This window comes from Lutra lutra, chromosome 8 (assembly GCF_902655055.1).
Source record: "Lutra lutra chromosome 8, mLutLut1.2, whole genome shotgun sequence".
NCBI classification, from domain to species: Eukaryota; Metazoa; Chordata; class Mammalia; order Carnivora; family Mustelidae; genus Lutra; species Lutra lutra.
The window spans coordinates 22,127,484-22,141,281 of record NC_062285.1 but is presented as its reverse complement, the minus strand read 5'-3'; the positions used below and the strand labels follow the sequence as shown (position 1 = coordinate 22,141,281).

The 13,798-nt window shown below is 36.9% G+C and overlaps 1 protein-coding gene across 5 annotated transcripts in view; it reads left to right on the top strand.

Moving 5' to 3' along the window:
* STAM (signal transducing adaptor molecule) overlaps positions 1 to 12,747 on the top strand; it is a 96,548-nt gene extending 83,801 nt beyond the window's left edge. For 4 of the 5 annotated variants that reach the window (XM_047740499.1, XM_047740496.1, XM_047740497.1 and 1 more), the window contains one exon: positions 11,411 to 12,747. In XM_047740499.1, coding sequence (XP_047596455.1) covers positions 11,411 to 11,642 — 232 coding nt within the window. In that variant the 3' untranslated portion in view covers positions 11,643 to 12,747. The remainder of the gene's footprint in view (positions 1 to 11,410) is intronic. The other variant, XM_047740500.1, reaches the window with a different exon arrangement.
* The last annotated feature ends 1,051 nt before the right edge of the window (positions 12,748 to 13,798 follow it).

Below are 13,798 nucleotides of genomic sequence, written 5' to 3'. Positions count from 1 at the left end.
CTCCGCTGCTTGCTGGGAGCTGGCCCCTCTCCACCCCCGCAGTCTATTTTATTGTCGCTTTGGATTCACTTCTTTGCAGGTCCTACCTTTCAGAAAGTAGTCAATTTTCTGTTTCTAGAATTGCTGCTCTTCTTCTCTTCGATCTCCTGTTGGATTTGTAGGTGTTCAGAATGATTTGATAAACTATCTAGGTGATCTCCTGCTAACTGAGGTCATCTCAGCCTGCTACTTCTCCATCTTGACTCCTCCCCAGTGGGATTATTTTCCCAGTTTGTCTATCTGATAAGTCATTATTAGTGTATAAGAAATGCCACAATCCTGTATATTGATTTTTTTGTGTTTCTAAAATGTTTGTCACATATCTTTGACTCCTGGATTCATGTATTCTCACAAAATTTTGGTGGTATCTTTTGGCTTATCTACGTACAGTATCCTATCATCAACAAACAGTGACAGTTTTACTTCTTCCTTTTAAATTTGGGTGTCTTGCCCTCTCCTCTCCTCTTCTCTCCCTTACCCTTACACTTCCTCTACGCCTTCCCCTTTCTACCTTCTTTTTATTTCTTGGCATAATTGCTATGGTTGGGATACGCAATAGGATCTGAGTAAAAGTGGCTGGAGTGGGTATTATTGTTTTGTTCATGATCTTAGAAGAAAAGCTTCCAGCTTTTTTTACCATTGAATATAATGTTCACTGTAGCTGTTGTCATTATGTCTTTTCTTATGTCTAGTAATGGTCCCTGTGTACCCACTTTATTGAGAGTTTTCATTATAATTGGATGTATTTCATGAGATGCTTTTCTGCATCTGTTGAACTGATATGATTTTTTAGATTTTATTTGTTTATTTATTTGAAAGAGTACAAGTCGGGGATGGTGCAGAGGGAGAGGGAGAAGCAGACTCCTTGCTGAGCAAAGAGCCTGACACAGGGCTCAATCCCAGGACCCTGAGATCATGACCTGATATGAAGACAGACGCTTAACTGACTGAGCCACTTGGGCTCAGTGTAATTAGTCTTCTGATGCCTATTTTGTCTAGTGTGAGTACATCTACTTCAGTTTCTTTTTGTTTTCATTTGCATGGAATATCTTTCTCTAGTCCTTCACTTTCAGACTGTTTCTGTTCTTACTTTGAAGTACGTCTTTTTGTAGGCTGCATATAGATGGGTCATGTTTTTTTATCTATTAATCTATCCCATCTTTTTTGATTAGAGTATTTAGTCCATTTACATTTAAAGTAATTATTGATAGGTATATATCACCTGCCATTTTGTTAATTGTTTTCTGGCTACTTTCGTAGTTCTCCTCTCTGTTCTTTCTTTTTCCTCTCTTGTGGTTTGATGGCTTTCTTTATTGTATGTTTAGATTTTTTTCTCATTTTCTTTTGTATATTTACTATAAGTTTTTGCTTTGTGGTTACCATGAGGTTCACATATAACTTGCTGTGCGTATAACTTCCTGTTTTGAATTGTTAGCAACTTAAATTTGAACACATTCCCAATCTTTACATTTTTACCTTCTACATGTTTTTTATATTTTTAGTGTGTCATTTTGTATTTTTTTTAAAGATTTTATTTATTTGTCAGAAGGAGAGAGCACACAAGCAGGCAAAGAGGCAGGCAGAGGCGGAGAGAAGGGCAGGCTCCCCGGGGAGCAAGGAGCCCGATGTGGGTCTTGATCCCAGGACCCTGGGATCATGACCTGAGCTGAAGGCAGCGACTTAACTCACTGAGCCACCCAGGTGTCCCTCATTTTGTATTTTTTATTTTATATATCCCTTAACTAATTATTATAGTTTTAGTTAATTTTACTATTTTTGTAATTTAATCTTCATTCTTGCTTTATAAGTGATTGATCTACCTTTACTAGATAATTACCTTTTCCAATGAGATTTTTACTTTTGTGTGTTTTCTTGTTATTAATTAGTGCCATTTCTTTTTAGGTTAAAGTCATCCTTTTAACATTTCTTGTAAAGCCATGTTTAGTGGTGATAAATTCCTTTAGCTTTTGCTTATCTGGAAAACTTCTAATCTCCTTCAGTTCTGCATGATAATCTTGTTCAGTAAAGAATTCTTGGTTGGAGGTTTTTTGTTTTTTGTTTTTTTTTTGTTTTTTGTTTTGTTTTCATTAGCACTGTGAGTACTGTCTTTTGTCTGTAGTTTCTGCTGAAAAATCTGCTGATAGCCTCATGGGGTTTTTCTTGTATGAATAAGTTGTTTTTCTCTTACTGCTTTTAGGATTTTCTCTTTATCTTAACTTTAACCATTTTAATTATAACATGTTCTGGTGTGGATCTTTTGGGTTCATCTTCTTGGGAACTCTCTGATCTTCCTGGACCTGCATGTTTATTTCATTCTCCAGATTAGGGAAGTTTTCAGCTATTGTTTCTTTAGGTAAGTTTTTTGGTGTTTTCTTTCTGTCTTCTCCTTCTGGGACCCTATGATAGGAATGCTATTTGCTTGATATTTTACTAAAGGTATTCCTTTGTTTTCATTGTTTTTTTTTTTTCTGTTCCTTCTGGGTGAGTTCTCGTTGCTTTGTATTCCAACTTTGGATTCATCCAGCTTGCTGTCATACCTGCCCAGTATATTTTTCAGTTCAGTTATTGTATTTTTCTATTCTGTAACTTCTGTTGGATACTTTCTTATGTTTTGTAACTTTTTGTTGAATATATCACTGTGTTCATCCATTCTTCTCCTAAGTGTGATAAGCTTCTTTATGACCATTATTTTGAACTCTGTCAGCTTGCTGTTTCATTAATGTCTTTTTCTGATATTTTTTCTTGTTCTTTCATTGGAACATATTCCTGTTTCTTTATTTTGCCTCACTCTCTTTATTAGGTAAATTAACTACTTCTCTCAGTCTTCAAGGAGTGGCCTTGTGTAGGAAATTTTGTGTAGAGCACAGAAGCACAGTCTCTTCCGAGTAAAGCCAGGTGCTTACAGGGTGTTCCCCTTGTGGATTGCCTGGGCCTGTCTGCTGTGTCAGGGCCCAGTCTATGGTGTGGGAGTGGATGGGGCTAGTGCCTGATTGGGCTGTGCCTCGCAGATGTCGTGTGTCTGGGTGGTAGGCAGGGCTGTTGCCCTCGCCTGACTGTTCTTCATGGTTGTTTTGTGAATGTGGGCAGAGTTCTCCACTGAATGTGACTACTGGTTCTAGCACATTAAAAAGATAGTTCCAAACTGGCACTTGCTAACATGGACAATAGTAAGGTAGGGTGAGATCACTAATATGGCTCCTACCAGTGTTTCTGTTCCCGAAGAAAGTCCCAACAGTTTCCTGCCTCTGGCAGGCACTTCCAGATTGATAAGTGGTTCTTGTTTACATATGGTCAAGGCGCTTTTCAAAATCCCAAAGGCTGGATTTTGAGTGAGTCTGCATGGCTAGCCTTTTAAGAGCAAGTTCTTTGTTCCCTACAATTTCTGGTTTTCCTGGATATAATTGACATTGGTTTTCAAAGCCCGACATTTTGAGGACTCTACTTATGTGCGTTCTAAAGGTTAGATGTCTAGGGAAAATGTATTTATATTTGAGATCTCTCCTGATTGCAGATCACAGTGCCTGTTTTTTTTTGTCCAGATGGTGTCTCTGCCTCTCCTGCCTGTCTCAGTGGTTTTTGTCTTTGATCGCAAAAGTTCTGTTTGTCCAGTTTTCTGGTCTTTTTAAGAGTAAATTATTTCATATGTACTTGTCTATTTGTTACATTCATGGGATGGAGTGAATTAGGGTCTTCCTACACTACCATCTTGAACTCGACCCATAATTTGGTTGCTTTTGAGTATATGATGATATTTGAAAGACTTTAATGAAACTTAAATTTGACCATAACTTATCCTCCACAAATTTTATATAAAATCTAAGTGTTTTTATCATTATTCTAGAATTTATAGTTCTGAGATGTCCTAAGACAAATATTTCCTTCTTTTTCCCCTGTGTCAGAATTTAGTTTATCACAGTAAGATAAACCATTTGAAAGGAGAGATACAAGAAGCCATATGCTCCTATAGTTCATGCGTCCAGTAGCTGAATATGAAATGACAGACGAGTGTTTGGGCTATTTACTTATGATGCTTCCTATTACAATTAAGTGATTATATACAATAAAATTTATATTTATGTGAGTGTTTCTTCTGCTTCAGTGGGAATTTAAACTGAAGTCTTTTCTTTTGAAGTGAATAAAAGATATTCATTCTAAAAGTCATGATATTCTGACTCATAAGAGAAGTTACTTGTAGCCCAGGCACAATTTGTAGAAATCTTTCCATCAGTATTGAAGTTGCCCAAGAGTGCCACTATACTACCATCACTATTATATTATCCATCCTCAAAAGAGTCACACTGGGGATGTTTGGGGATTTTCACACATCATTTTGTAATCACGTCTAGTATTCCTAAGTGACCTTAAGAAGGTTAATAGAAAGGCCTATTATAGACATCAAAAGACAGGCCATTTCCTGCTGGGTTATATAGCATAAGTTATTTAGCATAGGAAAAAAAAAAAAACGTTAGATATAGCTCTTTCTCTTCTAGAACTTTTTTTTTTTTTTAGTTGAAATTTGATGAAAATGAATACCCTTACATGGAAAATAAGCAAATTGGTAAGGAATAACCTGCTTTAAAAAAAAAAAAAAAAAAAACTAGATACAAAGTAGGTGGGTATTGTTGAGAATGTGCATGAGTTAATATAGATACTTTACTGTTAGCCAGAAATGCTCCCTCTCTCCCAGCTAGCCTGTTGTTACTGTGCCACATGCTGCTCTAACACCCTTGTCCCTAGAGCTTGCTTCCGAATCACTCTTAGGTCAGGGTCTTGAGAAATTGTTCTCAGAGGTAATCTGATGTTAGGTGCATAAACTGTGTTATGCTGTAGCAGCGTAGCATCCTGTTGCTGTTTTGCTGTAGGTTGCTTTGTCTGCTTCAGCACTGAGAATGTAAAATCCCGGATGCACGTCCTGCTCTGTATGCCAGGGCCTGGTTCCACTGATACACTATAGCTATCAGAATCATCTGTAAGAAGCACAGGTATATCTCAGTAGGTGCCGTTTAGAGGTGCCTAGTAGAATATTTCTTGGAAATATTTAGCCCTCCATACCTGGCAAATGCCTTCTTATTCTGCAGTTCTTATTCTTGGTCGACCTTCATTTTTCCCAGAGTGCCTGTTTTGCCTTCCTGCCTGTCCAACATTGTTCCTCTTCTGTTGCTGTCACAGTACCCCAGCACAGCATATACTGTCTTGTTGGTTTTTCACTTATTTATATCCTCACTGAATTATTGCATATTGAGAGCTGGAGCTAAATCTCTTTCACCTTTGTATGCACACTATATAGCAGAGTTTTACACCTGCTGGAAACTCGGTTAATATTTGATAAATAAATGTTTAAGTGTTGATGGGAATGTTAAATGCTGTATTAGGCCAATGAGTTATATTTTTTAATTTCTCACAAAGATTTCACAAGTCTTTGAGGAAGTTTTTAAATAGATACACACACATATACACACACGTGTGTATAACATACATTTATAAATATATAAAAATATATTTTGTGTGTTTAAACGAGGAAATTGGTGACAAAGTAAATGTAGGATATTGGGAGGAGCAAGAATTAGGGTTGGAAATATACTTGATAGAGGTGTACTGCATATTCAACTTGAGCTTTGTATGACAAGTTATATGTAATGACAAATGAGGAATTATTTTTTCTTCTATTTTTGGTAGGCAGGTTTTTAAGTGTCCTTTATTTCACACCTAGAAGGCAATTTCTTACTCTCTTATATATAATGTTGGTTCTAGGGTTATCACTTGTCCAAACTTCTGTCACCCTAGGGCGATCTTACTGATAATTTGGTAAGGCGGTACTGATGCCGTTTCCTGAACCTGCCTGTAGTGATGATGCCTGTGATAGTACTGAGGTGACCGAAGCTGTGTACTTGTCTGTTATTTCATTTAGCTTCTCTTAAACAGATGTTTATATTTCGTCTGTGCCAGAATATGATTTAGAATTTTTTCCAGCTTTATTAAGATAGGATTGACATAAAATATTGTATAAGTTTAAGGTGTACCATTTGTTGATTTGATACATTTATATATTATAAAATGGTTACCACTCAGTAGTATTAGCTACTACCTCTATCCCCTCATTCAGTTACCATTTCTCTTTTGTGGTGAGAATATTTAAGATTTACTCTTAGCAGCGTTCATGTGTATGATATAGTATTATTAGCTACAACCACCATACTATATATTAGGTCCCCAGATTTGTTCATCTTATAACTGAAAGAGTGTACCCTTTATTCAGTATTTCCCATTCTCAGCAATCCCCAAGCCCTGCTAACTACCCCTCTCCTCTGTGTGAGTTTGACTTTTTTGGATTCCACACGTAAGTTAGATCATATGGCATTTGTCTTTCTGTATCTCACTTATTTTACTTAGTATAATGTCCTTATGTCTCATCCAAATTGTCACAAATGACAGGATTTCCTTCTTTCTTTTTGATAATATTCCTTTGTATATGCGTGTGTGTGTATGAGTGTACCCCACATCTTTATCCATTCATCTCATGACACATTGTTTCTGTATCTTGGCTATTGTGAATAATGCTGCAGTGAAAATGAGAGTGCAGAAAACTCTAAGAGGTCCCGATTTCAGTTCCTTTGGATATATATCCGGAAATAGGACTGCTGGATCGTATGGTGGTTCAATTTTTGATTTTGGGGGGCAGGGGGAACCTTCATACTATTTTCCATAGTGGCTATACCAGTTTTCATTACCAGCAACACTCCCCAAGGATTCTTTTTTCCCAATAGCTACTTTAACAGGTATGAGGTGATATCTCATTATGCTTTTCATTTCCATTTCCCTGATGATTAGTAATATTGAGCTCTTTTCATGTACTAATTGATCATTTTATGTCTTCTTTAGGAAACTCTATATTAAATTCCCCTGTCAATTTTTTATTTGGGTTGTTAGTTTTTTTGCTATTGAGTTATGTGAGTTCTGTATATATTTTGAATATTAACCTTATTAGAAATACGATTTAAAAACATTTTCTCCCATTCTGTAGGTTGCCTTTTCATTTTGCTGGCTGCCTTTTGCTATGCATTTTTGATGTACTCCCACTTGTTGATTTTTATTTTTGTTGCTTTTGCTTTTGTTGTCATATCCAGGAAATTGCTACCAAGACCATGTCAGAGATCTTTTTCTTCGTGTTTTCTTCTGGGAATTTCAGGTCTTAAATATAAGTCTTTAATCCATTTCAAGTTCGTTTTTGTGAATGATACGAGACAGAATTCCAGTTTCATTTTTCTGCATGTGGTTATTAAGTTCTCCCAACACCATTTATGGAAGAGGCTTTTTTTTTTTTTTTTTCATTGAATATTCTTGGCGCGCTCTCTTTTTTTTTTTTTTTTTTTTAATAAAGCCACTGTTCCCCCCACGCCCCCAGGCTGGGTTACCCTTAAGTCAAGTATGTATGTACAATGGTCTTCCCATTCCAGTTACAACTTTCTTTGCCTGGTGGTGAGTCCCCCAACTACTTGTTCCACACTTCAGGGTAGGGCCCATGTGGGGGTTGAGATGGATACAAGTGTAGCAGAAGAAAGAGTATTCCTGTCCTTTCATGGGTCACACTGATTCTTCTCCCCACTTGTGTGTGAATGGCTCTAGGCCATCTTGAGTCATACCATCTTTCTTTCCTACCATCTCTTCCTGTATCTGCTCTGCTCTTTTTTTGTTTTTTGTTTTTTCCTCTTCTTCCTTTTCCTTTCCCACCTCTATTCCCTACTCTCCCTCGCCTCCCCTCCTCCTTTACCTGTTTTCATGTCACCCAAGGGCATGTTGGGAGGGCTTTGAGGATGGGAGGGGAGAAGGTTGGGTGGACTGAAATGTTCTAATTCTGTAGGTGACCACTGCCAGGCTCAAGTTTTAGAACAAAGACGAAACTGTCTGGGAAGGAAGGGAAATGCAAAAGAGAGGATACAAAATAAAAAAGACAATCCAAGGTACAATTCTAATGGTAATCTCCTGATCACAGATTGGGGCCCCAGTGTGGAAAGCTTCAAAGTCAATAACAACAACAAAAATCTTCCCAAGACAGCATTACAGGTCACTGCCCGGTCTGTCACTGTAATCAGGATTAGAGCCTCTTCTGGTTCATGGAGGCCACCTATATTCTTGGCTCTCTTGTCAAATATTAGTTGACCATTTATTTAGAGTTTCTTAGCCTCAAGGTGCTTACGAGCTAGTAGAGACAGACAATAAAAAAAAATGTAATTATAACAAATTACAAATAGGGGTACTTGCAAGGTGCTTTAGGAGCCTTGTGGTTCAGGGAAGGTTTACAAGAAAATGTGCTCAGTCTGTGTTATTCTTAGCCTGGAAGAAAAAGGAAAGATATTCTGTCATAAGTAAAGACTTGGTAGTGTGAAATGGCTTGATACCCATGGAAAGAATAAATGGAGGAGTTGTGAAAATACATGGCACATTTTGGGGATTACCAAACAGTACAGTGTTACTAAAGGATTAAAGTCCTCAGTGGGATGGGGGAGAGATAACACTTGGGAGTTACTGGCAAGGATAATGAATGGTCCTAGATATGTTAAGGAGGTTGGGTCTTACCTGGGGAATCTTGTTAAATGGCTTTAAATAGCAGTAGGATAGATGATTTTTAGGGCCTAGGTAAGAAGCCAGGAGATTATATATATTAGACAAGCAGTGATTGTTCAACTGCAGGATGAAATGTTAAGAGATGGGGAAAGAGTTATTCAGGAGATTAACGAATGATTACATATTGGTGACAGGGTCAGGAGCGAGGGCAGAGCAGCGGTATGAAAGAGAAATATTGGGTGAATTGCTGGGTTTTACCCTCAAGTAGATGGCAGAACCATGAATGAGATAGGAAATATTGTACAAAATGGGAATGACTGCAGTAATAGCTAACATTTATGGAGTGTTTCAGTAAGCACCAGGCACTGTACTATATGCTTTGCATGTATTACCACTCTTTTACTCTAATAACCTATGAAATTGATACACTGTCACCCATTTTATAGATAAGGAAACTGAGACACGGAAGGGAGGACTTAGGTAAGATACAAAACCAGGCATTTTGGCTCCACAGCTAAACACTTGGTCTCAACATTATATTTATGATATCAGTATTGTGACTCTTACTGATGTAATGGCATCAAATCCAACCTCTTGTTATACTTTATATCTCACAACACAGCACATAGAATGATAATGGGTAATGTCTTTAAATGTTACTTAAGTTGGTTACATTAATTGGTGGAATGTAACAGTAAATGACTACCTGTTACAATAATGAATTGGGGTGTTTTTTTGCAAAGTAGAAGAGCATTGAATTTACAAATGATTTGTAAACAATGTCGCAATTGAAGACAAGTTTAGAAATAGGCAATATTTTGAAAATTTTGGGCAATTCCCCATTGTATAGATTGTTTTACATTTTTTTCTTTTTTTATTAACATGTTTTACATTTTTAATAGAAAGTGTTGTGTGTATGAAGAATTTCAATATTAAACCTCTTAATGTTTTTCTTTGTTTAGTTAACTTGGTATCTTACACAGAGTAGAAACTCAAATAGCGGATTGGGAACAGGAGGAGAGGAAGCAGAGACAGCAACAATCCTGAAGGAATGTTTTTGGTGGACTAGGAGCCATGCACAGTGGAGGGTGCCTTGGATGGGAGCACTGACCTTGATCAATTTCTGTGAGAGGGAATGCAGAGTCTTATGTGGGTATGGTACAGATAGTAAATGTGGTGGGAGTATATAGAAGGCCCCTTTTATTTTATTTTATTATTTTTTATTTGATTAGGGGGCAAAGGGAGAGAGAATCTTAAGCAGGCTCCACGCCCAGTCACAGAGTTCAACTCCGAGATCAGTCTCACAACCCTGAGATCATGACCTGAATTGAAATCAAAATGCTTAACTGACTAAGCCACCGAGGCACCCCAGGAGGCCTCTTACAACGCAGCTTTATTTTCATGGAAAGAAGAGAAATAAGGTTATTAAGCTTTCATCTACCATAGTCACTGGGACCCCTCTGGTCAAAGACTAGTGATTTCTGTACTGTGACATCCAGTGCTCATTTCCTTTTTGAAATATGTCTTCACTTGACTTTTTTGAAATACTGTCTTCACATGACCATTCTTAGTGTTCCTTCCACCTTATTACCACTCCTCAATCTTCTTTGCCTAGTGCCTATTTATCTTCCTTTTTCCGAGGTCTAGGGTTAAATAAGAACGACTTTATTTCTGTTTGTAATCCCTAGGAGATCTCAGTTCAGGCCCATGACTCTGAACACTGTGTATGCCAGTGACTCCCTAGTGTATATTCTGGTCCTGACCTCTCAGTTGGATTCCAGGCCTGTCCATTGTCTTTTGTGAATCTCCTAGGTCTCTCAATGTGTCTACAACTATACTTTGATTCTCCCTCCCCAAATCTACTGTAGTCCTTATCTGTAGTCTTCCTTTTCAGTGAAAAGGCCACTCTGCTAATCAGTTCTAAAACTTCAGGCAATCTTGACCACTTCCCACTAGCAAATTTTGATGGCAGTGCCTTCAAAATCTGACCCTTTCCTCTCCTTTTTACCGTGTCCACTATGGCTCGAGTTACCTGTCATCTCTCATCTAGACAATTGTAATATCCTCCTTTCAGGTATCCTTGTATCTATCATTGGCCCAGAGTGAGTCTATTAAAACCTGAATCAAATGACATCGGTCTTTTGTCCAAAATCAACCAGTCAGTATCTTCATCTCACTCAAAAAAAGCCAGAATTCTTGTTACGGTCTACAGGGCGCCACATATTCTAAGCTCTCCTCCCCCTTAATTCTGTCACTTTATGTTATGCTGTTTTCCCCTTGGCTCACTTTTGTCTCCAGCATGGCTTTTCTGTTCCTTGAACATGTCTGGCATTTTCTCTCCTTATAGGCTTCTTATTTGCTGTCCTCTTTGCCTGATACACTGCCCCCCATGATTAATATGACTCCCTCCCCCCTCATGTGTTTCAGCTGTCTTTTAAATGTACTGTTATTTGAGGGGCCTTCCCCTGCCACTGTTCAGGAACTGGAATCTCTTGTCCCAGGTGCTCTTGGTCCTCCTACTTGCTTTGTTTTTCTTCATACCAGTTATTATCCATTGACATATTATAGACTTGTATCTTTATTCTCCTACTAGAATTTAAGGTCCTTGATGGTAAGGACTCTCATTCCTTCTTTCTTTGTAATATCCCAGTGTTTAAATTAGCAAATGTTTGGCTCTTATAGGTATTTAGTAAGTATTTATGAAATGGGTTGAATGAATGAATGTTTAATGAACAGCTTTCCTGTTTATCTCTAAATGGCTATGTAAGTCCGTTTTGATCTAATTGAGTGTTTTCTCCCCCCTCCACAGCACAATGGTCAGTTCTGTTCAAGGAAATACATATCCCAACCAGGCTTCAGTATATAGTCCTCCTCCTGCTGCTGCTGCTGCTACTGCTGATGTCACTATATACCAGAATGCAGGAACTAATATGTCCCAGGTGCCAAACTATAATTTAACATCATCAACACTGCCTCAGCCAGGAGGCAGTCAACAGCCACCTCAGCCACAGCAACCATATTCTCAGAAGGCTCTGCTATAGGACTTGGAATTCCTCTTTGTGGCAAATATCTGCTAAATGCCGCTGACAATGTTGTGAGAGTCTTTAATATCATAAGGTTTGTTTATCCTCAGCTTCTAGGAATCTATCTTGGTCTACAGGTTCAAATACTCGAGAAGGTAGAACTCTCTTCAATTTGCACTGACTTTTTAGAGGTTCTCCCTTCCCCCCTCCCCTAGAGGAATGAAACTACTTACAACATTTAATTCCTTTCATAATATGAAAGAATTGATACAAGATTATTTGTCTCATGAAATTACCTGGTCTGCAAAAAGTCAAACTTACAAAAACTGTTGTGGCAAATGTTATGTACATATATTGCTCTGTAACTTCATTAGTGGCCATTTTGAATCACAGTGGTGATCATGTGAATATATTTAACACTGTTAAATTAATTTACATTGCTATTTTATTTTAATCATGAACAACTACCATGTTTCATAATGTTTTGTGTAAATTTAAGATAATTACACTATCCCTTTAAACTGCAAGAGAACAAAGCTGTAGCATATTTACGTGAAGGCATTATGTTGTCCATGTTTCAGTTTCACATTAAACTGAACCTTCCTTTGACTAATTGTGAGCTAAACATACGTATTTTATGTCTTTTTGTAGCCTCTGCATACTACTAGCTGTCATCACACCAGCGTACAGTAGCTAAATTTTTGGTTCAATTATAGTAAATGATGATGTTCCCTTTCAAACTTTTACATTTGGCATGATATTTCAGAATAGTGTGGGACCATGAGACAAAATTAAGTAGGATCACATTCTTTATATCTTATTTTTAAAGGAATAATGTTGGTTTTCTTTTTCCTAGTTGAAGATAGTTAATTAGATTTCTAAGCTGTATACTTGTGTTTATTGGTGGCAGTGACACCAAAGATAGAGGCAATGGATAGAAATTTTTAAACTGGAAAGAAAACATGAATTACACTACACTTTCAAAGTCTCTTGTAATTATTTAGGATATAAACAAAATTTGATTCATCTGTCTTTTCCCACTATTAGTCTTTTAAATATGTCTTTAACACATTGTATCCTTTAATTGTTCATTAAAATGGATATAAGTAGATGTTTCAAAGTATTCTATATTCCTGGTTTTGCTTCATAGTTTGTATATTTATTCTTATCTTTCAAACTGGACTTTCGGGGCTCCTCTCTATTCAAGTTCTAATGGGATTATTTTGGCCCTATTCAGAAGTATTTTTGAATGAAGGCTTTCCCTTTGATCTACATGAAATATGTTTTCCACTGGAATTTAAACTTCTTAAATATTTACCATTTCCCTAGTTGTGCTATAATTTAACACTATTTAAACAACTGAAAAATTGAGTTCAGCATTATATTAAATGAATTGACAACATGTTTCACACCATAAATGAAAATTTAATTTGCATTTTCGAAGACTGCTGTAATCAGGTAGATTATTCCTTTCCTTTTTGACAAATGATTCCTTCTGTGGCAAGTAATTTTAATGGTGACTCATAGGTTCAAATTCACAGCATTATCTTCAACTTCAGTATGTCACCCTAGTGTTGTGCTAACCTGAGTTTAGAGTATGTTGCCCTCAAACAGTAACCTTAGAAACTGAATTCACACTTTATACTAAAAAATTTTTAGTATATTGTTTCTTGATAAATATTGTCAAACAGATTATAATCTTTTTCACTCCAATTTGAATATTCTAGTTTAACTGGTAGACTTTTTCCCAGGTCGTAATGTATTTTTCTCTTTGTCTTTTGATAAATTTTTGTTTACCAGTGGTGAATGTATCATTTTCCCAGTTTATCTTGATATCCTTCGTGCTGTAACATCAGTTATATAGTCTCTAGTATGCTTTTTGACCTATCAAAGTCAATGAATGGTGCGAGGAAAAACTACCCTTATTACAATACATAAACATTTTTCTTACCTATTACTAGCCTTATAAAGGTTTAAATGATGAGCACTTAAAGTTGATAACTGTATTAGTTTGTGCTTTGCATTTATTTCATATAAAAATACCAGACAGAAAAATTCCAATGCAGAGGAACCTGGATTTTCCATCATTCAGATGACATGGCAAGGATGGAAACCGGAAAGGATCAGTTAGGAGCACAAATCATTTGGTTCCGAAACTGATGTATGTATCATAC